This window comes from Panthera tigris, chromosome D1 (assembly GCF_018350195.1).
Source record: "Panthera tigris isolate Pti1 chromosome D1, P.tigris_Pti1_mat1.1, whole genome shotgun sequence".
Lineage (NCBI taxonomy): Eukaryota > Metazoa > Chordata > Mammalia > Carnivora > Felidae > Panthera > Panthera tigris.
In genome coordinates this window covers 30748984-30772688 of record NC_056669.1, presented here as the reverse complement: position 1 = coordinate 30772688, position 23705 = coordinate 30748984, and the positions used below count along the sequence as shown (strand labels likewise).

General features: G+C 38.8%; 1 protein-coding gene and 1 pseudogene across 1 annotated transcript in view; one reads left to right on the top strand and one right to left on the bottom strand.

Moving 5' to 3' along the window:
* The window catches only part of LOC107179665 (beta-galactosidase-1-like protein 2), a gene marked incomplete at its 5' end in the record, with an annotated part of 57931 nt that extends 38533 nt beyond the window's left edge, over positions 1-19398 (bottom strand). Inside the window, 2 exons of the mRNA XM_042959595.1 lie at positions 1412-1520; positions 19295-19398. Of these exons, the coding sequence (XP_042815529.1) occupies positions 1412-1520; positions 19295-19398 (213 nt within the window). The remainder of the gene's footprint in view (positions 1-1411; positions 1521-19294) is intronic.
* LOC122231248 lies at positions 4773-10149 on the top strand (annotated as a pseudogene).
* Positions 19399-23705: the final 4307 nt, after the last annotated feature.

Sequence of the window (23705 nt, the reverse complement as noted above, 5' to 3'; positions counted from 1 at the left end):
CTGACAAACGTTGAAAAACATTTTCAAAACCTGATTCTGTCTTCCCCTTTCCCATCCATCCAATTATGAATCTCACAGATTAGAGAATAGATAAGGAAGAGGGAAGATCCAGAAGTTGACAGTACCTGGGATCCGTAAGAGACCCTGAACTGGATTGACAGTTCTAAAAGAAGGCTATTCAGGTACAAGTGATAAAATGTTTTCAAAGACCTCCCAACCTCCTCAGGCCCTCATTTTGTGCTCATTAAGCAAGGTTCTGATTACTAATTTAGTTTTCTAAGAGGTTCAAGACTGAGAAGTCTGATTTGGGGTGGGCTGAGTACTCTAATTCAATGCTGCCCAGCATGCCCATGAAAATGCTCTGTATTTGCACTGTCTAATATGGTAGCAACCATCCAGACATGGCTCCTGAGCACTAAAAATGTGTTTAAATGAGGAAATAAATTTTTATTTTATTTTATTTTATTTTATTTTATTTTAATTAAGTTTAAGTAGCTACATGTGGCTATGGCTACCATACTGTACAGCATGACTCTAATCATTGTAGAAAATTATCTCTACTCTCCCCAAATGACACACTGATTCACACTCTTCAGTCATGTAGTGGTTGGTTTCTCTGAGTATGATTAGCTCTGAGATACTGACAATGTTAGGAACCAATTCTGTCCATAGTAAATTCAAATTCACACTCTGTGAAGCCCTCTCCTAGACATGTACATGTTTGCCATTGCCTCCATTCAATCTACAATACTATCTCCTTCAAATGATTACCATGAGAATGAAACAGGCTAGGTAAATGTTGATTACTTCACAGAAAGCTTGATACCTAGTAAATGTTATACTTTTGTTCCTTCCCCCTGTTCATCTTCTACCTAGTATACAGTCCTTTTTATATTTTCCAACCATTTTAGAAAAATAGTAGCACTAACCAATGAGTATGTTTGGAACCATCGTTTTATTTTGGTGGAGGGATATTAAAAAACAAATAAATTACAACTTCTACAAAATCACTGACCTAAGATCACCCATCTAATCTATTATGATGTGTGAAGTACTGATAAGTAGCTACTTTAGCAGCTAAATTAAGACATTTTGAGGATTATCATTAATTTCCTATTTATGGTGACTAAGGGCAAAGATATAAAGGAGAAGAGAAAACATACAGAGAAGAGAAGTATACAGAGTGCAATATCAAGTGCACTGCCAGGGACAAGGCTTCTGGTGGGGCAGTAGATAGGAAATATGCATAAAATCAGGATAATAAAAATCTAATATTTCTTAAATAAGGAATTAGAAGGAGCTGCTATATACACTCCTGTTTCTGCATGATAGAAAATAGGCTAGCCCTATCTAGGAAATCAATTCAGGTAATTACTTCCCTTGGTCATAGGAATGGAGAATTGGGTTTTACCTGGAGTGGTACTATCTTGGGAATAAGCTCATCAAAATAGTGGTTCATTGCTTTAGTGAAGCCCTTGTAAGTTGTTCTCAGCTTCATTTTTGGATCCTGGAGTAACCAGCTAGAATTAAAAACATGGGAATAATTCTTGAGGTAGCAAAGAGCAATAAGAAGTGTTCAAGCATTTGGCTGGAAAACATGCTGGACAGCCACACTGGAACAGTCACACTGGAACAGTATATTTTGAGATCTTAATCCATCTTTAAGAAAAAGCAATCTATGTTCCAGTTATAAATAGCTCAGCACTTTAGCCACCTCTTTTCTCAAAAATACACATAAGAGCTGTGTAATGATGAAATGATCCAGACCAGAGTCATCAAGCTGCAGCCCACAGGATAAATTAGACCCATTGTCTGCTTGTGTAAATAAAGTTTTATTGGAACACACCACACCCATTTGTTTATTTATTGTCACAGCTGTGCTCCTGCTACAACACCAGGACTGAATAGTCACAACAGACAATGTATGTGGCCCTTAAAGCTGAAACTATTTATTATCTTGCCTTTTACAGAAAAGGTTTGCCAACCCCTAGTCAGGAGTGAGATTTTTATAAAGCAGTTTCAAAGTTTTTAAAAAATGCTCTTTGGTGGAACATTATTTGGCCATAAAAAAGGAATGAAGACCTGTATATGCTACAGCATGGATGAACTTTGAAAACATTATGCTAAGCAAAGAAGTCAGTTACAAAAGGTCACATATTGTATAATTCCACTTATATGAAATATATACCCTTTAGGTGACAAAAAAGTCTAGAACTAGAAAGTGGTGATGATTGCTCAACATTTTTCATGTACTTAATTGCCACAAAACTGTGTACTTTCAAATGGTAAATTTTATGCTGTGTATTTTACCACAGTTAGAAAACAAGTAGAAGCTAGCAAAAGGGAAAACCTCTCTTTAAAAAGAGATAATCAACTCAATTTATTACCATTTGTACAGCCATCACAAAAACTAGAACTTAAAAAGGTATTACTTAAGTGGTAGCCATTACTTTTTATTAAAATAAAAAAAAATGCTTTATCTTATTTACACTGCAGAAATGAGATGGAGATTTATATAAAACAAATACATAGTATGTAAATCCCAGTATATTGAAGTTCATTTTCTATGTCACTAAATGGAAAAGAATAGTGTAGTTTAAAAATGTACACTGAAAACCAGCCAAACCCTTTGCTCTAACTTCCATTTGAATGTGGTAGGGCCCCACATGGAGTCATGGCCAGGGGCCTCAGACTACTACTTACCTAGGCAAGCCTCTAAGGTCTAAGTCGCTACCAATATAGGGGCCTGGACACAGAATGACCCACAGCCCCACCTCTGAAGCAATGGATATAAAAGCCCTGGGAAGTGAAGCAATAAAGATAATTTATTATTTAGGCTGAGGCCTGGAATCACTGCTATTTTGCTATCTGAGGTCTCTGCTTGAGGTCAGAATGGGAGGAACTCCCAGCCTGGTCTACAAAAGTCTTTGTAGGTGACATGAACCAAAGGGACATGGAGCCCTACACTTGACAGGAAAGGGGCTCATTCAAGGTGCTAGAAAGCAGGACAGGAAGTGAAAGTCCAAAAATCCTAAACCAGACACCCACCTTCCCTCCTGAACCCACTCCTCCCCATGTATCTCCCACCACCACAAAAGAAAGCCATCTAAGGCAGACTCCTACAAATCTTGCTCTGCCTTCTTCCTCGTATCCTACTTTTAGTCACCAAATCCTGTTTATTCCTCCTACCTAATGTTTTCAAATGTGAAACTCCTCTTAATTTCTAGTGCTACCACATTTGTTAAATAACTCATTTCACATGTGCATTATTACAATGGTTTTCTGACTGCTTTCCTTCCTTCTTCTTACCTTCTTCCAGGCTTCTTCAGTTATGTCCATAATCATCAACAACAAAAGTAGGAGTTAATTTTTACCTCATATCACCATCCCGCATACAGCTCAATTCTTTAGGACTATTATTTTATTTGACGATTCTGTGAACTAGGTATCAATATCATCTCCATTTTACAGATAGGAAAATAAAAGCTCAAATGAGTCAGAGCTTCCTACATGTGACATTTTGAGCTAAAAGTACAATCAGGCAGAGAGCTTCCAGAAATGAAATATCAACTACAATATTATTCTGCCTCTTTAAAATGCTCCTGGCACAATCGTTCTAAACGCACAAATTTCCCAAATTAAAATTCTTCAAATGACTCCCAATGCCTTCAGAAAAGATTCCAAATTCTGCAACATGGTAAATATAAAGGCAAGATGTGGTCTACTATATCTCCAGCTTTGTTTTTTGGCACTTTTTCTACTTAAATTAGTAGGACAACCAGACATATTATTTGCAGTTTCCAAAAAATATAATCAGTTAATCACCAAAGCCATTCCCTTTTCTTCCTGGGCTCACAGACTGACTACATCTCCTAGCCTCCCATGCACTGAGGTATTTGTATGTGACTAACTTTAAGCCAACAGGATGAACAGGAGGGATACATTATAATTTCCTAAAAAGATTCTCCATGCTCTTTCTTCCACTTGCTGGCTTGATGCAGACAAGAGTAGCAGTCTGGAAGCTATGTGATGAAGATGGTGAAGTCACAAGACAGAAAGACCCTGAATCTCTCAATTATTTCTTGGAAGAGACATAATGCTTACCAGGAATAGTGATTTTAGATTTTACTTAAATGAAAATAAACCTTTATTGATAAAGACGTTGATACTTGCTACAGAAGCTAACATCACCTTAATTAATGTAAAATGTTCTCACATCTCTAACTTTGCCTTCATGGGACCCTCTACCTGAAATACCATTCAGCCCCCTCTAGCAAACTTCTGCTCAACATTTTAATTTATTTCAGCTATAACTTCACTGTTGTCTTCCCTGATCTGTTCCCCTAGTTTGGGTTGTGTGTTCTTAGTATATTATTTGTCTCTTTCCTTATAGACAATCCTTAGTCTTGACAGCACAAAGTATATTATCTGTATATCTCCTGCACCAAAGACAATGTCTTAACTACAGCAGATAGTAAACACGTGTTAACAAACAATTATAGACCTTCTCAACTTAAGATAGAGTTACATCCCAATAAATCCATCATAAGTTAAAAATATTATGTCAAAAATGCATTTAATACATATAATGTACTGAACATGGCAGTTTAGCTTAACATACTCTAAAATGTGCTCAGAACACTTACATTAGCCTACAGATGGGCTAAATCACCTAACATAGAGCCTATTTTATAATAAAATATTGAATATCTCATGTAATTTATTGAATGCTATATTGAAAATGAAAAACAGAATGGTCATATGGGTACAGAATGGTTGCATATCAGCTGTTTGCCCTCATGACTGCAAGGCTGACTGGGAGGGTGAGCTGGATACTGCTATCCAGCATCATAAGAGTGTATACTACAACATATTGCTAGTCTGGGAAAAGATCAAAATTCAAAATCTGAAGTACAGTTTCTACTAAATGCATGTCACTTTCACACCATCATAAAGTGAAAACACCATTTTAAGCTGGAGACTGTACTCTGCTGTGTCATATCTTAGAAACACTGTAAACTATAGCCCAGAAATATCCTCTAATAACTGAGAAAGCAGGTTCTTCATGATAGATTAAAACTACAGCACTCAAGATGTGGACCTTCTAAATCACACTGTAAGTAAAATGCACCACAGATATTAAGGTCTAAGCTCTACTGCAAGTTAATAGATTCACTGCTCTAGAGGGTTTCAAACCAGGGAACAAAATTATCAGAGCTTCCTGATGATTCTCCAAACAGAAAATAAGGTGGTTTTGTTCATCTGATCCTGTAGAGTCAAACCCCTATCTTTAGGCCATAGATAGGGCCTCCACATTAAGACATACATGAAATCCAGGTTTGCAGTAAAATAAAACCAGCCCTTTCTTGGCTCATGAAGGTTCCAGGGAATATGCCTGCAATGGAAAAAAATAAATAAATATAAAAATCTTTTACCTTATTTGCCCTTATTCCATACTGATTCCTCCAGTTTTAATATAGCAGCTGAGCTATCTCTACTGTGAAGGAAATTGAAGATTTCAACAGCCAATCCTCTGTGTGAATGCAGTTTGTATTAACTTCAAAATCTCCTCCTTTAAATGCCACTGCAGATCTAAGCAGCCAATATTGCTCCTTGATTCTGAACTTCAGGTAAGACAGATTTGTATGTAATGTCATCTGGGGTGCAACCACAAATTTTAAAAAAATACTAATGGGGGCGCCTGGGTGGCGCAGTCGGTTAAGCGTCCGACTTCAGCCAGGTCACGATCTCGCGGTCTGTGAGTTCGAGCCCCGCGTCAGGCTCTGGGCTGATGGCTCGGAGCCTGGAGCCTGTTTCCGATTCTGTGTCTCCCTCTCTCTCTGCCCCTCCCCCGTTCATGCTCTGTCTCTCTCTGTCCCAAAAATAAAAATTAAAAAAAAAAAATGTTAAAAAAAAAAATACTAATGAAAACATATAAAAATTTAAATCCATATCTATAATGGAAAAAAAAGAAAATCACTAGCCATAAAACAGAAACCAGAAAGAGCTGAAAAGTTTATAGAACCGGAGTATAGTTTTCTTTAAATGAATAAAATAAAAGCCAGCAAGCAACAATACAAGATTCATAATACCCAGGATCCATTAAGAAAATTATTAGGCATGCAAAAACAAACAAACAAACAAAACAAAACAGGAGAATGTGATGGAAACCAGAAAAAAATATCTAGAAATAGAAACAAACACAGAAATGGCATATAGGATAAAACTAGCAGAAAAAAATACTTATAAGGTATAACAAATATTTACCATATCTTTAATAGGTAAAAGGAATGCATAACCATGATGAGGAAAATAATGGAAGATATAAAAAAGACCCAAATGGAACTTCTAAAAATTTAAGAATACAGTATCTGGAATAAAAAAAAAATATTCTGGATACTATCAACAGCAGGAAATGAAAAGTACTGGCTGAGACAAACAGCAGAGTAGATACAATAGAATAAATGGTCAGATCAAAGAAACTATCCAAAATGGAAAATAGAAAAAAAGAAGACTAAAAATAAAAATGAACACAGCATCAGGGATATGTGGTTTCTTACCAAGAAGTCTAACATATATGGAATTAGAGTCCTGGGGGAAAAAGGGGGGGGGCAGGCAAAAATATTAGCAGGAATAGAGCCACAATTTTACAAAATTTGATGAAAACTATAAATCTACAGTTTTAAGAATTTCAGTGAACCACAAGCAGAATTTTTAAGTAGGTCTACACCATAGCACATCAGAATCAAATTGCTGAAAACCAGTGGAAGAGAGGAAATCTTAAAATCAGCCAAAGGAGGGAGAAAAAGATGAGAAATACAACAGATTTGTCATCAGATAATGTGCAAGTCAGGAGACAATGAAGAAATATTTTTTTGAAGTACTTAAATTAAAAACAAAAACAAAAATAAACCTTATCAACCTAGAATTCTATACTCAGTGAATTTATCCCTCAAAATAGAAGATGGAAAAAATCAACTTTTCAAAAAAACAAAAGCTAAGAGAATTCACTACCAACAGACTTGTACTATAAGAAATTCCAAAGGAAGTTCTTCTGCAGAAGGAAATAATACCATGTGGAAATTGTAATCTATACAAAGGAATGAAGAGCACCAAAAATGGTAAATATGTGCATAAATGAAAAAGTTATTTTATCACTATAAATTTCTTTCAAATATAAGTAGATGTTCAAAGCAGAAAAATAGCAATGTATTATGAATTTTATGTCTTATAAAACACAAAGTACATGACACAATACAGCACAAAAGTTGAGGAAAGTGAAATGGAAGCATACCACTGTAAGATTCTATACTGATAGCTTTATATTTGCAGAAAAGAAAGGAAGCAAATCATGCATTTAATTTAAGAATTTAAATACAGAACTTTACATAAAAACTTTGGGAAAAAAATCCAGGATCCTCAAAAACTAACTTAATTCCATACCACACTTTCAACAATGGATGGATCATCCATATATAAAACCAATATGGAAACACTGTAATTTAACTATATATTAAACCAGATGAGCCTATTAGACATATGTAGAACATTCCATCCAACAGCAACAGAACACACATTCTTGTCAAGTGCACATGGAACATTCTCCAAAATAGATCATATGCAAAGCCATGAAACAAATTAAAAAAAAAATTTAAGAATGAAATCCTATCAATCATCTTTTCTAACCACAATGGTATGAAACTAGAAATCAATTATAAGAAAAAAACTGTAAAATTCACAAACATGTAGAAATTAAACAACATAAATAAATGGAAAGATATTCCATACTCTAGGATTAGAAGAATTAATATCGTTAAAATGCTATACCACCCAAAGCAATCTACAGATTCAATTCAATCTCTACAAACATTAAAATGGCATTTTTCACAAAAATAAAAAAATCCTAAAATTTGTATGAAACTACAAAAGACTGAATAGCCAAATTAATCTTGAAAAAGAACAAAGCTGGAGGTATCACAATTCCTGATGTCAAACTATATTACACAGTGTCACAATAGTGTAGAATTGGCACAAAAATAGACATATAGGTCAATGGAACAGTATAGAAAGACCAGAAATAAGCCCATGCCCATATGGTCAATTAACTTAAGACAAAACAGTTAAGAATATACAATGGAGATAGGGTAGTCTCTGCAATAAATGGTGTTGGGAAAGCAAGACAGCCATATACAAATGAAAGAACTAGCTCTCTTACACCACACAAAAATCACTCAAAATGGATTAAAGACATAAATGTTACGATGTGAAACAACACAAGTTCTAAGAAAAAACAAGGGTAAAGTCCTTGACAGCCTTGGCAATGATTTTTTGAATTTGGCACCAAAAACAAAGGCTACAAAAGCAAAAATAAACAAGTGGGACTACTTCAGACTAAAAGACTTCTGCATAGCCAGGGAAACCAGTAGCAAAATGAGAAGGCAACCTTGATTGAATGGCAGAAAATATTTGCAAACCTGAAAATCTAATAGAATTTGAAAATTTGATTAGGGGTTAACATCCAAAGTATAACAAGGAAATCATACAACTAAATAGCAAAAAACAACCCAATTTAAAAACAGGCAAAGAACCTGTATAAACAGGTACATGAAAGGGTACTCAACATTTCTAATCATCAGAAAAATGCAAATCAAAACCACAATGAGGTATCACCTCACAGCCATTAGGGTGTCTAATATCAAAAAGACAATATATCACAAAGGTTGGTAAGGATATGGATAAAAAGGTATACTTGTTGCACTGTTAGTGGAAATATAAATTGGTTCAGCCACTATGGAATACAATATGGACTTTCCTCAAGAAATTAAAAATAGAAATATCATATGATGCAGCAATCCTATTTCTGGGTATACATCCAAAGGAAATGAAATCATTATCTCAAAGAAATACTTGTACTTTCATGCTTATAGCAGCATTATTCACAATAACCAAAGTATGGGAACAACCTAAGTGTCCAATGACAAATAAATGGATTGAGAAAATGTGATACACACACACACACACACACACACACACAGTAATAATTTTTAGTTTTTTAAAAAAGAAGGAAATCCTGTTATTTATGACAACATAAATGAACTTGCAGGGCATTATGCTAGGTGAAGTAAACCAGACAGCAAAAGAGAAATACCATATGGTATCACTTATATGTGGAATCTTAAAATAAAATTTAAAAAAATGATCTCATAGAAATAGAACACAATAGAGGCTTCCAGGGACTGAGGGGTGGGGGAAAGGGGAAGAGATTGGTAAAAGGGTACAAATTTTCAATTATAAGACAAATAAAATCTGTGGATCTTATGTGTAATGTAACCATAGTTGATAATACTATATTGTAGAACTAAAATTTGTTAAGGGAGTAGGACTTAATTGTTCTCACCAAAACAAACAAACAAAGATAAATATGTGAGGTGATGGATGTGTTAATTAATTGGATTATAGGTTGGAATCTTTTCACAATGTATACATATATCAAATCATCACATGGTATATTTTAAATATATTACAGTGACTCCCTCTGGGGGAGGGGAAGGAGTGCTGCTATCAGTGCTCAGTTAATGGCCAAGAGGCTCAGGTGGACTCTTCAGGGGCATCCTGCTGTGGGGCAACTGTGTGGCAGGTGTGTGGCCTACTTGCCCACCTGAGCCTACTTGTGCACCCCAGTTCAGGAGGGTCCTCTTGGATCTGAGAGTGGACACTGGTCACAGTGAAGCCAGATGAGGTGCAGAGATAACTTATCAGGGAAAGGATCCAGTACTTTAAGAGGAAGGGCTTCAGGTTGGGGATGAAGATGCTGCAGGTGCCAGACAGCATCTTTGCTGAGCATTACCATGGCCTACAACCTGCAGAGAAAAACTTCCTACCTACTGTTCAACAGCTACAGGAGTTCTGGCCCCACAGTGGTCATGGCCTGCAAGGCCATGGTCTGGGAAGACCCCAACATGGTCCACACCAACTCAGCTGAGGTCACCCCTGGCACCACTGTGGAGACTTGTCCACATCAGCAAGAGTGTCATCCACACCAGAAACTCTGTAGAAGGGACCCCGAGAAAGATCCAGCTGAGCTTCCAAAGCAATGAGTTGGTGAATTGGGCAGATGAGAGCCACCACAGCAGCATTTACCCATCCTGAGCACTAAAGGTGACTTCAGCTGCCCCAGCATCTTCCCAGGACCAACTACCTCTGTAAACAAGAACTTGAGCCCACATCCAAGTTCTACTCATTTGTTACAAATCACTTCCTTGTCCACCTCCTGCTCCACCCCAGGCCACAGGAGTCTGAGCCACCAATTTTATGTGCCTATCAGTGTCTTAAGCCAACAAGATATTGGACCTAATCCTTTCTGTACCAAAGGGCCAGACAACCTAAGGGCCATCTCCAAAAGTGGGGAATGTAACGTCCCCACACCAAATGGAGGACATTAAAGTTCACTATGCTATGCAAAAAAAAAAAAAAATTAATAAATCAATTATAATTTAATTAGTCAATTATACCTCAGCAAGCCAAAAAAAAAAAAAAAAGATTTAAAAAACAGGAGGGGCACCTGGGTGGTTCAGTTGGTGAACATCCAACTCTTGATTTCACCTCAGGTCATGATATCACTATTCATGGGTCTGAATCCCACATTGGGGCTGACAGTGGGGAACATGCTTGGAATTCTCTCTCTCCCTTTCTCTCTGCTCCTTCCCTGCTCATTCACTTACTCTCTCTCTCTCTCTCTCTCTCTCTCTCTCTCACACACACACACACACACACAAATAATTAAATAAATAGAACTTTAAAAAGCAGAAAAATACTGCATGGGAAATTGGAAATTAAAAAGAAATAGAACTAATATGGTAAAGGATGTTAAAAAGCTTATAGAATGTAATGCCAAAATTGTATACAAATAAATGTGGAACTCTCTAGTTGGTGGAAAACTTTGTTGAGAAATAGAAATTACCTATTTGAATAAAAGTAGAAAATTTGAATAAATTAGAAAATGTGGAAGAAAACCGCAATAACTCTAAAGATACAAACCCTTGTACCAACACCATCATTAAAAATGACATTTTTAGTAAATTATTTTCTCAATTATAAAAATCAAATTCCAAGATACCATGCTGTGTAATCCATGTCAAATCAAAGTAAATTCATTTTATGAACTTAATATAAAAAAACTGAAAAAAATAGAAGTCATTCATAAATTTTTGAGCACTTACTATGTTCCGGGTACTATTATAAGCACCAAAGATCATCAAAACAGACAAGAAAATTCCTGCTCTCACAAAGCTCACATTCTAGGAACTAAAACTATAAAACTCTTAGAAAAAAATGTTGGGGGAAAGCTTCATGACATTGGATATAGCAATAATTTCTTGGATAGGACAACAAAGGTACAGCAAGAAAAGGAAAAATAGACAAAGTGAATTTCATGAAATTTTAAAACTTTTGTTCATCAAAGGACACTTTCAACAAAGCATAATTCACAGAATAAAAGAAAATATTTGCAATCACATATCCAATGATGTATTAATATTCAGAATACATGAAGAATTCCTACAAATCAACAATAAAAAAAAGAAACTACCCAATTGAAAAATGTGCAAAGGATAAGTAGTTGAATAGATATTTCTTCAAAAAAGATATATAAATGGTCAGTAAATATATGAAGAGATGCTTAGCACTGCTAACCATTAGGGAAATGCAAATCCAAATCACAATTAGATACCATCATTAGGATGGAATGCTTATGCTTTGCTGGTAGGAATGTAAAACAGTGCCGCTCCTGTAAAAAACAAAAGCATTACAATTTGAACCAGCAATTTCACTTCTGGGTACATATACAAAAGAACTGAAGTGAAGAACACAAATAGATATTTATACACCAATGTTCATAGCAGCATTGTTCACAATAGCCCAAAGGCAGAAACAACCCAAGTGCCTAATGGATGAATGGATAAACAAAATATAGCTTATACATAAAATGGAATACTATTCAACCTTAGAAAGAAATGAAATCTGATACATGCTGCAACATAAATGAATTCTGCACATTATGCTAAGTGAACTAAGCTAGATATAAAATAACAAATATATGATTCTATGTATATGAGTTACCTAAAAATGTCAAATTCACAGAGAAAGAAAGAACAGTGGTTATCAGAGAATGAAAGGAGAAAAGAATGGGGAGTTGTTTTTTAACAGAATAGTATGGAATGATGAAAAAGTTTTGAGTATTGATAGTGCAGATGGTAGCAAAACAATGTGTATTTATAGAATGCCACTGACTTTGTAAAGTCTTTGGAATCTGTGAAAGCTAGTTGACATTATTTACTAAAACTAAACATACACCTACCTCATTGTCCATCATCTTCATTCCTAGATGTATACTCAACAGAAATGTTTACATATTCTCAACAAAAGGCAAGTACAAGATTGTTCATAGCCCCACTATTTCTAATGGCTAAAGCCAAAAATATCCTAAATGTCTACCACAAGACAAATATATTTTGGTATGATTACCAATAGAATTCCATATAGTTATGAGAATGAACAAGCTAAAATATCTGGTAATAAGGATGAATATCATAAAGAAAATCTTGAACAAAAAATATCAGACACAACAGACTACATATTGTATGATCCATATATGCAAAATTCAAAAACAGGCCAAGGTAATCTACGTGTTAAAATCATGAGTAGTAGTTATCTTTTGGAGGGAAGTAATGACTGTACAAGGGACAGGAGAGCTTCTGAGATGTTGGTGTACTACAGAGTTTTGGGGGTTGGTTATAGGAGTATGTTCACTTTATCAAAATTCATTGAGCTAAACCCTTATATACTATATACATGTTAAATTTTAATAAAATATTACTTCAAAATAAGACTAAAATCAAAAGGGGGAAAATAATTGAGAATATTTACTACCAGCAGAGTAGTAGGCAATTTGGGCCAAACCTCCTAATGAGGAAAACAAGAAAAAGTGAGCAAGTTTTTCATTAACAGAAGGCATCATTAGGACTTCCACTCTCTGATCCAAGAAGTAAAAACCATGGAAGTTGTCACTCCTATCTTCACAACAAGAATAAAGCTGAAAAGCTGAAAGTTGTTAAAAAGCAACAACTCTTCTTATCCATCAAAGAAGTGAAGTCACAGGAAAAACTGCTGCCGCAAAAGGTAGAGTGAGAGACAACTGATGTAATGGTTAATTCTATACATCGACTTGACTGGGCAATCAGGTGCTCTTGCACTTGGTCGAACAGCAGTTTAGAGTGTTTCTGGATGAGATTAACATTTGAACTGACACACTGAGTAACACAAATTGCCCTCCCTAATGGGATAGGACTCATCCAGTCAATTTTGTCAATTCAGTCAGACCTGAATAATTATTAATATAATACATCACATCAACAGGCTAAAGAGGAAAAATAAGTTCATAATTTTATCAATAGATGCATAAAAAGCATTTGAGAAAATCTAGCACCCAATCATGACAAAAACTCTCAATAAACTAGGAAGAGAGAACTGCCTCAACTTAATAAAGAACATCTATAAAAAACTTGCAGCTCATGCCAGAAGCTTCCCTGCTAAGATTAGGGGCAAAGCAAGTTGTCCCTTCTTGCCACTCTTTTCAACATTGTACTAAAAAGCCTAGTTAATGCAATATGTCAAGAAATGAAATAAAAGGTATAAAAATTGGGAACAAAGACATAAAATTTTCTTTGCTCACTGATGATATAATTTGTCTATTAGAAAATTCAAAAGAATTGACAGAAAAACAACAACAAACAAACAAACAAAAAACTTCCTGGAACTACCAAGCAATCAATAGCAGGGTTGCAGAAAGCAAGGTTAATATATAAAAGTCAATCTTTTTCTTATTTAACAGCAATGAACAATTGACGAATAACACTATCCAACTTCAAAACTCATCATGAAGCTACAGTAATCAAGACACTGTGGCACTGGTGAAAGAAAAAACAAATAGATCAAGGAAACAGAATAGTGAGAGTAGAAATAGACCCACATAAATACAGTCCACTTATTTTTGACAAAGGAGCAAAAGCTCTCCAGTAAAGAAAAAAAAAATAGTCTTTTTAAAAAATGGTGCTGGAGCAACATGCACAAAAAAGATGATGTAGACATTTTATACCCTTCACAAAAATGAACTCAAATGGATCATAGATTTATAAATGTAAAGTATAAAACTACAAACTTCCTAGAAGATAACATAGAAAATCTAGATAAGCTAGGGTTTGGCAATGACTTTTTAGATACAACACTAAAGGCACATTGCATGTCATAATTAAGTTGAACTTCATTAAAATTAAAAAGATAAGCCCTGCAAAAGACACTATCAAGAGAATGAAAAGACAAGCCACAAACTGGGAGAAATCCTTACAAAAGGTATATCTCATAAAGGACCATGATCCAAAATATACAAAAACTTTTAAAACTCAACAATAAGAGAAAAACAGTGTAATTTAAAATGGGCAAAAGATCTGAACAGACATTTTAAAAGCCTATACAAATGGCAAATGACCATATGAAAAGATGCTCGACATGATATGTCATTAGGGTATTGCAAATTAAAACAAGAATGAGATACCACCACACACATATTAGAATGCCCAAATCCTAGAATACTGACAATAGCAAATGCTAACAAAGCTATGAGGCAACAGGAATGTCATTCTTTGCTAGTAGGAATGCAAAATGACACAGCCACTTTGGAAGAGTTTGGCAATTTCCTACAAAACTAAACATAACCTTACCATGTGATCTTCAGTATTTACCCAAATGAGTTGAACACATGGTCATACTAAAACCTGCACACAGATGTGTATATCAGCTATAATTGCCCAAACTTAGAAGCAACCAAGATGTCCTTCAGTAGGTAAATGGGTAAGTGAGCATGGTGCATCCATACAACAGAAAATCATTTAGCACAGAAAAAAAGTAAACTATCGGGGCACCTGGGTGGCTCAGTCCATTGAGTGTCAGGTCATGATCTCATGATTCATCAGTTCGAGCCTCGTGTCGGGCTCTGTACTGACAGCTCAGAGCCCGGAGCCTGCTTCAGATTCTGTGTCTCCCTCTCTCTGCCCCTTCCCTGCTCATGCTCTGTCTCACTCTCTCAAAAATAAACATTTTTTTTGAAAAGTAAACTATTAAACCATGAAAATACATAGAGGAAAGTTAAATGCATATTACTAAATGAAAGAAGCCAATCTGAAAAGGCCACATAGCGCATGATGCCAATTATGTTACATTCTGGAAAAGGCAAAACCATGGAGATAGTAAAAGAATCATTGGTGGCCAGGAGTTAGCGGAGAAGGAAGGAACACAGAGGATTTTTAGGACATTGAAACTATTTCCTGTGATACTATTAATGGTGGATATGTGTCATTATACATTTGTCCAAATGCATGCAATATATAACACCAAGAGTGAACTGTAATGTAAACTATGGACTTGGGGTGATTAATGGTGTGTTAGTGTAGATCCATATATACCACTCTGATGGAGGATGTTGATAGTGAGGGAGGCTCTGGCAGGGGTGGGGGCTCCATGCCTTCCTCTCAATTTTGTTATAAACCTAAAACTACGTACTCTAAAAATTAAAGTCTTTTTTCATTGAAACACTAAAAAACAAACAAACAAACAAAAAAAAAAAAAAAGGAAAAATCTTGAGAGCAGCCAGAGAGAAATGATGTATTATTTATAGAGGAACCCCACTGGGAATTACAGTCAATTATGAGACATGGAGTACAACCCTACTCTATAGAGACTAGCAGGAAGTAGCACAATATTTTTCAAGTGCTGAAAGAAAAGAATTGCCAGCTTCAAGAAAAACTTATCTCCCTTTAGTCATACAAACCAGATATGTAGGTTTTTCCACTCCAGGCAATTCTCCAATTTCCAGCAGATACCAACTGAGTGTCCTACAATTTAACTCAATTCTGACACTAATTGCCCAGAGTTAGCACAGGCCCCACAGGTTAAGGGCTCATTCCTACATGATGGCTTCCTCACTCCTCCATTTCAGATACCAGTTCCATGTTGTCATCTTTTTTTCCGATCAACCAGCTACAATTCAGGGGTTCCCATGACCCCCTCTTCATGTTTGATAATTTGTTAAAACTGCTCACAAAACTCTGGGAAACACTTAGCTTTACCAGTTTATTATAAAGGATAAAACTAAGGAACAGCCAGATAGAAAAGATGCATAAGACAAGTATAGGGAAAGTACAGGGAGCTTCCATGGCTTCCCTGAGCACACCACTCTCCCAGCACTTGAATGTGTTCATCAACTTGGAAGCTCGCCAAATCCCTTCAGTTAGCATTTTATGGAGGCCTCATTATATAGGTATAATTGATTAAATTATGGCCATTGGTAATTAACTCAACCTTCCCATTGGTAATTACCTCTCCCCTCCCCTGAGGTAAAACTCTCTATACTTTCTGCTCAATTTTGCTGTGAACCTAAAACTCCTCTAAAAAATAATGTCTATTTGGAAAATAGACAAAAGACAATAGACAAAATTTGGGGAGAAAAAGGAAATTTTTCAAGTCCTCAAAGTAACTACAGAAAAGGATACATGGCCCTCTAAAGAGTTTCAGTTAAATGGACAACTGACTTTACAACAGGGATAATGAAAGCCAGAGGCAGCAGCATCACCTTCAAAATGCTAAAACATCTGCCAACCTAGAATTTTATACTAGTAAAAATACTCCTCACAAACGAAAAGAAAATGAAGAAATTTTCAGATAAACAAAAAACTGAGAACTTTGTCACCAGCAAATTTACACTACAGAAAATTCAAAAATGTGTTCTTCGTGCAGGAAGATTCCAGAACAGCAATAATAGTCTTCAGTTATTTAGAATTAAAATACATAACAATAACACACACATTAAGAGAGAAATAACTAGGGATAAAGCATTCTAATGTCTTCGTATTATAGAGTGGGTAAAAGTATAAGAGAGTATTAGTTGATAAATCAAGGATGAATGTTATAAATTCTTGAGCATCCAGTAAAAGAGTAAATCCCTCTCAAGCTAACAGAAGAAAGGAAATAGATACTCCAGCATCCCAAAAGAAGACAATATTTTTTTAGAAATAGCAAAGTAATTTTTTTTTTAACGTTTATTTATTTTTTTGAGACAAAGAGAGACAGAGCATGAACAGGAGAGGGGCAGAGAGAGGGAGACACAGAATCTGAAACAGGCTCCAGGCTCTGAGCTGTCAGCACAGAGCCCGACGCGGGGCTCGAACTCACGGACCGCGAGATCGTGACCTGAGCCGAAGTCGGCCGCTTAACCGACTGAGCCACCCAGGCGCCCCTAGAAATAGCAAAGTAAATAATTCCTTAAGGCAGGCAATAAAAGGCTGAGAAAGCAACCTAGCCTAGCAAATACTAGAACAGAATATACTGTTTTATCAGATACTAAAACAGATAGAAACCCACTATATTTGGAAAAAGGGGGAACAAACACAACTAAAACAGAAAGATAAAATTATTAAGTGTTGTGATAGTGCAAGAATGAATAGATAATACAATGTAACCAGTGGTAGCCAGGAACTAAAACCCATCATTGCATTCTCAAACATTGGTCAAGATCTGATACGGAAGTTTTTGTGAATCCATAGTAAAAAATGTTTAAAGACTGAAAACGTGTTTAAGATTTTAAGAATGGAAATCAGCTTAATTGAAAAAGAAAAACCAGCCCTGCAATTTTCAGACTGGAAGGCAGACACAGATTAAAGCCCCCTGAAAAGTTAATAAGAAACAGTGTTGCTCCCAAAACAGTGTAGCAGTTGTAAAATGTCACCTCTTTGAATGATTATTGCTTTCTCACCAAACACACCCCCAGAGCTTCTCTGCTCTACCCATCTACTTCTAGGGAGGCCTAATTGTTAAACTCCCCTCACCACAGTGCCTAGGCGGCTCGGTCAATTAAGCACCTGATTTCAGCCAAGGTCATGATTTCATGGTTCATGGGATTGAGCCCCACGTCAGGCTCTGTGCTGACAGCTCAGAGCCTGGAGCTTGCTTCAGATTCTGTGCTTCCCTCTTTCTCTGCCCCTCCCCTGCTCATGCTCTGTCTCTCTTTCTCTCTCTTTCAAAAATAAATAAACATGAAAAAAATATTAAACTACCCTCACCTCATGCCAGCACCCAACCTTGACTAACCCACTTCCTCTAATCTTGCATCAGACACAATAACAAATCCAGAAGTTGTCCCTGCTTTTCTCAGACTCCCTTCAGAGTCCTTCACCTGGAGCCTAACCTTGCAAAGTCTCTTCTCTCTTCCCCTTTGTTGAGACTGGCATTCCACCATTCTTCTGGAACACACTCCCTCCTTGAATGTCAGCAAATCTGATTTTGTCAGACTCTAGGTTTGTTCCTGCAAGACTGGCTGATTCATTTTTAATAACTTTTTTAAAAAGATTGAGCCTAGGTGACTCAGTCAGTTAAATGTCCAACTCTTGATTTCAACTGAGGTCATGATCTCACAGTTCTGGGATGGGCATGGAGCCTGCTTAATTTCTCTCTCTCTCTCTTTCTAAAAAAAAAAAAAAAACAAAACAAAACAAAAACAAAAACAAAAACAAACAAACAAACAAAAAACCTTAAGACAATTCAGTCTTTATATTCTAATGTATCCAATGTATAAGCCTGCTTTGATTCTGAGATAATGTTCTCTTCCTCTTTGAGAGACTTAGAATATCTTATAGCTTATGAAATAACAGTGACACTTATTACTTTTGTAAGCAACTGCTTACTTATTTTTGTAAGTTCACTGCTATACAAAGGAACAAACTAAGCTTCTAAGCCTGGAAGCACTCTGCATGGGGCATGGCTGTGTCCTCACTCCCCAGAGCAGCGCCTGAATTACAAGTGCTCAACAAATGTTTCTGAACAAATGCAGCAGTTGCCAGAATCAGTAAAACATCTTCGTTGCCTCCATAAACTTCATAAGCTTTACCATGGGGCTTCATGAGTATTCCGTTAGGCAGAGTCGAGAAGGTAGAACGCAACTGTTCTCTGTAGGGAAATCGGATGGAAAGTAGAATGGGGCTCAGGGATTAGAGAAGACAGACCGGGGAAGAAATGCCCGCACGACCCTCTGGACACCACTCGTCTCCCCACTGTGGGCGTGAAGAGTCCTGGGAGACCGAATGAGATCAGGGGACGCTCAGAGATTCCCGGGGGAAAGACAGAAAGGACGGAGAACCTCGAGGGAACCTGAATAAAGGTCCTAGAGAAAAATTCAAGAAAATGAGAATACCCGAGGGGCCAGGGCTGCCGGGCGGACCCAGTGCTGGTAAAGAGCCACAGCGCGGGAGGTGTGGAGAGGTCCCGGGGCTGTCGCGGGCGTGAGTGCTCCGGAGGTCATCCGGGCCGGAACCCACTTTACCCGGTGCCGAGCGGTTCCAACGCCAACTTCGCAGAGGTGGGTGGGTAGCAGCCGCCAGGCGGGGGACACAGCGGAAACTAACCGGCACCGCGCTCCGCCCCCCGGGCCGCCAGGACCTTGAACTACCTCCCACCTTCCGGTGCCCCGCCCCCACCGCACACGAGCCCTCCCCCAACCCTGGGGACGACCCCGCCCCTGCAGGTCTCCCCACCGCCTACCTGTTCTCAACCCAGCCCCTGACAGACCTTTCCACACAACCCTCTCCCAGCGGCAGAACTGCCCCCAAGCCTCCAAGCGCGCCACTCCCCTTGTAGCCCCTTTCCCTCCCGGGTAGCTTATCCTCTCTCCCTTCCGCTGATCCGCCCCCACCTCAGACCCCTGGGCCGACCCGCTGGCTAGCAGACCCCTCCACGTTCACGGGCCTTGCGCCTGTGGGTCGGAAGCCCAGGAACCGCGGGGCGGAACTCTGAAGCTGCTGTGAGTTCAGCTGGCCCTCTCCGCCCCTCTGGTCCTCGAGTCCCGAAGGCTGGCTCTGGCTTTAGGGACTCCAACAGTTTTGTTTGTTTGTTTTAAGTTTATTTATTTTTGAGAGTGACAGAGACAGCGTGAGCAGGGGAGAGGCCGAGAAAGAGGGGGAGAGAGAATCCCAAGCAGGCTGCGCAGTGTCAGCTGGGAGCTCCATGCGTGGCACGAACTCACAAAACCATGAGATCATGACCTGAGCCTAAACGAAGAGTCTCAGCTTAACCAGCTGAGGCACCCAGACGTCCCTGGGACTCCATCAGTTGTGACAGCTAACAGTTTCTGGGCACCCCCTCTGCGGAGTGCAGGGAGCTTTCCATCCACCCCACCTCCGCAGACTTGCGGGGCTAACTTCCAGGGATCTCTCCCGAGACCTGCCTCTCCGCCTCTACTGAGTGTGAGATCCGCACAGGCGCACAGACTCTCCCTTTCCGCAGCCCGACGCTGAGCTACCTCTGGGGTCTGGGAGCCAGCGCAACCCAGCGATTGGCGAACTGTCGGCAGCAGCGGGATTTATTCCCCACCACCACCCGCCTCCTACCGTCCCCGAGTGTCTGGGCTGGGGGAGGAGCTGCCCTCCTCTGCACGCCGACCACCACTCCTCTCTCTATGCTGCTTCAGCACGTGTTCACAAACCGCAGTTGCCCTGTTGCTGGGTGCTGAGGACACGGATAAGGAATATCCTCTTACCTCAGTAAGGAAAGCCTAGCAAGGCCAATCTACATCTTGGGGGAGGCGGACCGTTTTCCTTCACCGTACCCACCCTCAAGCTGGTAACTTAACTCGGCCCGCAGCACTGGCCCACGTGGCCTAGGTGAAACTGGTCAACATGCAGATGTTCTGTACCATTTCAGCCCTACAGAATCTGAAACTCTGAGGCTCCGCATTCCGTGTTTGAGCCGCCAATTCTAAAGCACGCTAACGTGGAGCTCCCCTCTCCGCCCCTGCCCTTTTCTCCGCAGCAGAGCCTGGAGAAGACCCCGAGGAGGCAGAATGGGTAGGGGGTTAGAAGTAGAGGTAGCGGAGCGTCTAAATTAATTTCACCAAGGCAGACACACCTGTGTGGTTGCCATGGCCCTTCTTTCAGCTTTTGGGGTGGGCAACCAGGCTCCCTCTTGGATGGGAGACATAGCTGTATTTAAAATTCTCACGGCTCAGGACCTCCTGGGTGGCTCAGGAGGTTAAGCCTGGGGCTTCAGCTTAGGTCATGATCTGGTGGTTCATGGGCTCCAGCCCCGCGTCAGGCTCTATGCTAACAGCTCAGAGCCTGGAGCCTGCTTCGGATTCTGTGTCTCCCTCTCTCTGCCCCTCCCCTGAGCGCGCTCTCTCTCTCTCTCTCTCAAATATAAATAAACATTAAGACATTTTTTTTTTAGTTCTCACAGCTGGATCTATCCACAATCCAGATCCAGGCTACAAGAGTCGTTAAACTCTCCCTTTTATAGCAAATTTATCTGGAACTGAAAAGAGAACACCACAGATGTCCTGCAAGCTGCATTCCCCAGTGGGTTAACTTCTCCAGAGGCAGCAGTGCCTGCGGTGTCTACATTTTGAATAAGGCTGTATTTTACTGCAATCTACTCTTCACCATATTGGTGGATCTTTCATTGCTCTGCCTCTACCAGTAACCAACCGGAACTTCGACTGATGTCCAGGAGATTTGCAACTGATTCTTTCCCTTTCATATTACTTTCTTAATTGCATAATTGCACTTGTTTTCCCCCTGTCTTTACTCCTTGCTTTTAAAACCCCTTTCTACTCTCGGTACTGCCACCCAAATACATCAGAAGAAAAAAATTCCTTTTAAAATCCACTCCACTAATGTTCATCTGAACTTTTACATAGTTTTCTTAATTTACAACTAGCCTGTTGCTTCCAGCTGTTTCCCAACAACGTCTTTCCTACTTGTTATTACCCATAATTTGCAGAGACTATTCTTTCTCTTTCACTACTGACTTCCTTTTTGCCTACTTAATTTATTTCAGCAGGAGATTCAGCCTTCTCTTTTCCTTCCCAGACTTTACCCTTGATGACATCTCCATCCAAGACCTGACCCTTTTAATGCCAGGTATCATACCCCTACTGTTTCATCTATCAAATTGTATATCCTCATTTGCAATAAAATATATTTCATTTCTAAGGTGTAAGATTCTAAAATTCTGCTTTCTGGCCACAGTAATTTTTTTCACCATATCTCCCAAACTTGCTTGCTCTTCCTCAGTCTTTAAAATTCTAGGTTTTTTGTGGGTTTTTTTTTTGTGGTTTTTTTTGTTTGTTTGTTTGTTTGTGTTTGTTTTTGCATCACCTAGATCCCTCCTCAGGGAAGAATTTCCAGTCTTCTTGATAAGGTAGGCAGACAGACATGAGCAGGGAAGGGGTTTTGCCAAATGTTGAAAAAAGCTGGGGTCCACCACCCATCTCCAGAGCACAAATAGCTGGGGAAATTCCTGAAAGACAAGCACATGCACACTCCCTATACCCTCAGGAGGACTGCGGACTTTGAGTCCTCAAAGGACCCTAATTTCATTATAAAACGATTACATTGGGGTTTCATGCCCCCACCCCGTGGATTTTCAGGAGGTTTGATGGGAAACATCCTAAATGTTCAGAGACTAAATGCTGAAATCTGGGGGGGGGGGGGGGGAGGAAAGGGTGGGACCAAAGAACCAGGAAGAAACTGTAGCTAAAAAGGTGGAAGTACCCTACACAATGGGTTTCTCTCTCTCCCTTTTCCCTTGTCCCTCTTCCTCTTTTTGTCCCTCTCCCCTTCCCCTCCCCCTCTCAGAGACTGCTCCACCTTCCTTTCCTTTCCAGTGCACTTTCACTATGGCTGCTAATAAATGCTTGCTTACTGAAGAGTTGGGCTGTGAATTCTTTCTGAGCCAAATTCAAGAACTGAGGACACACGTGAGTGGCTCAGTCTAAGGGACCACCACTTCAGGTCATGATCTCCTGGTTTGTGAGTTCTAGCACTACTGGGGCTCTCTGCTGATGGCTCAGAGTTCTGAGCCTGGAGTCTGCTTCAGATTCCTTCTCCTTCTCTCTCTGCCACTGCCCCACTTCACTCTGTCTCCCTCTCTCAAAAATAAACATTAAAAAAAAGTTCTTTTTTAAAAAAAGAACTAAAGACAGGAAGTAAGGTTCCCTGCTGACATCCTAGTCTCTTTCTTCAGTTTATCACACTCCTTCTGGCCTCACACTGTGTTCTGCTATCTCAAATAGATGCTTTCTTCCTTGTCAGAAGTTGTTATTTCCTTAACCTCACACATTCCTACTTTGCCAAGCCTCACATTTTGGTAACAAACCAATCTTTCTCTTTCCTTTGCCCTGAGCTGATGAGGTGAAATGGGTAAGATCATAAAACCAAACTTACTTAGCACCAGGCATTAGGGATCCATTTCATGGGCATATATATATATATATATATTAATCCTAGATAGTATATATACATACATACACATATACATAAAATATATGTAAACCTGACACTATACACACACACACACACACATATACACACACGGATATACTAGTGTTCATTGCTGGTAAACATAACCCATAAACTCTAAACTCTAAGCATCCACACTCTCAGCTAACACCTTTCAATCTCCATAGAAAACTTCTCCACATCTTTGCTATTTGTCTTCAAATAAAAGATGATTGTATCTGAATATCCTGAAAGGGTTCAAGTGGGCAGTTTCCAAGATTGTAAGCAGATAATGAATGTGCATGGTGGAAGTGCTTAGGTAAAAGCAGAAGA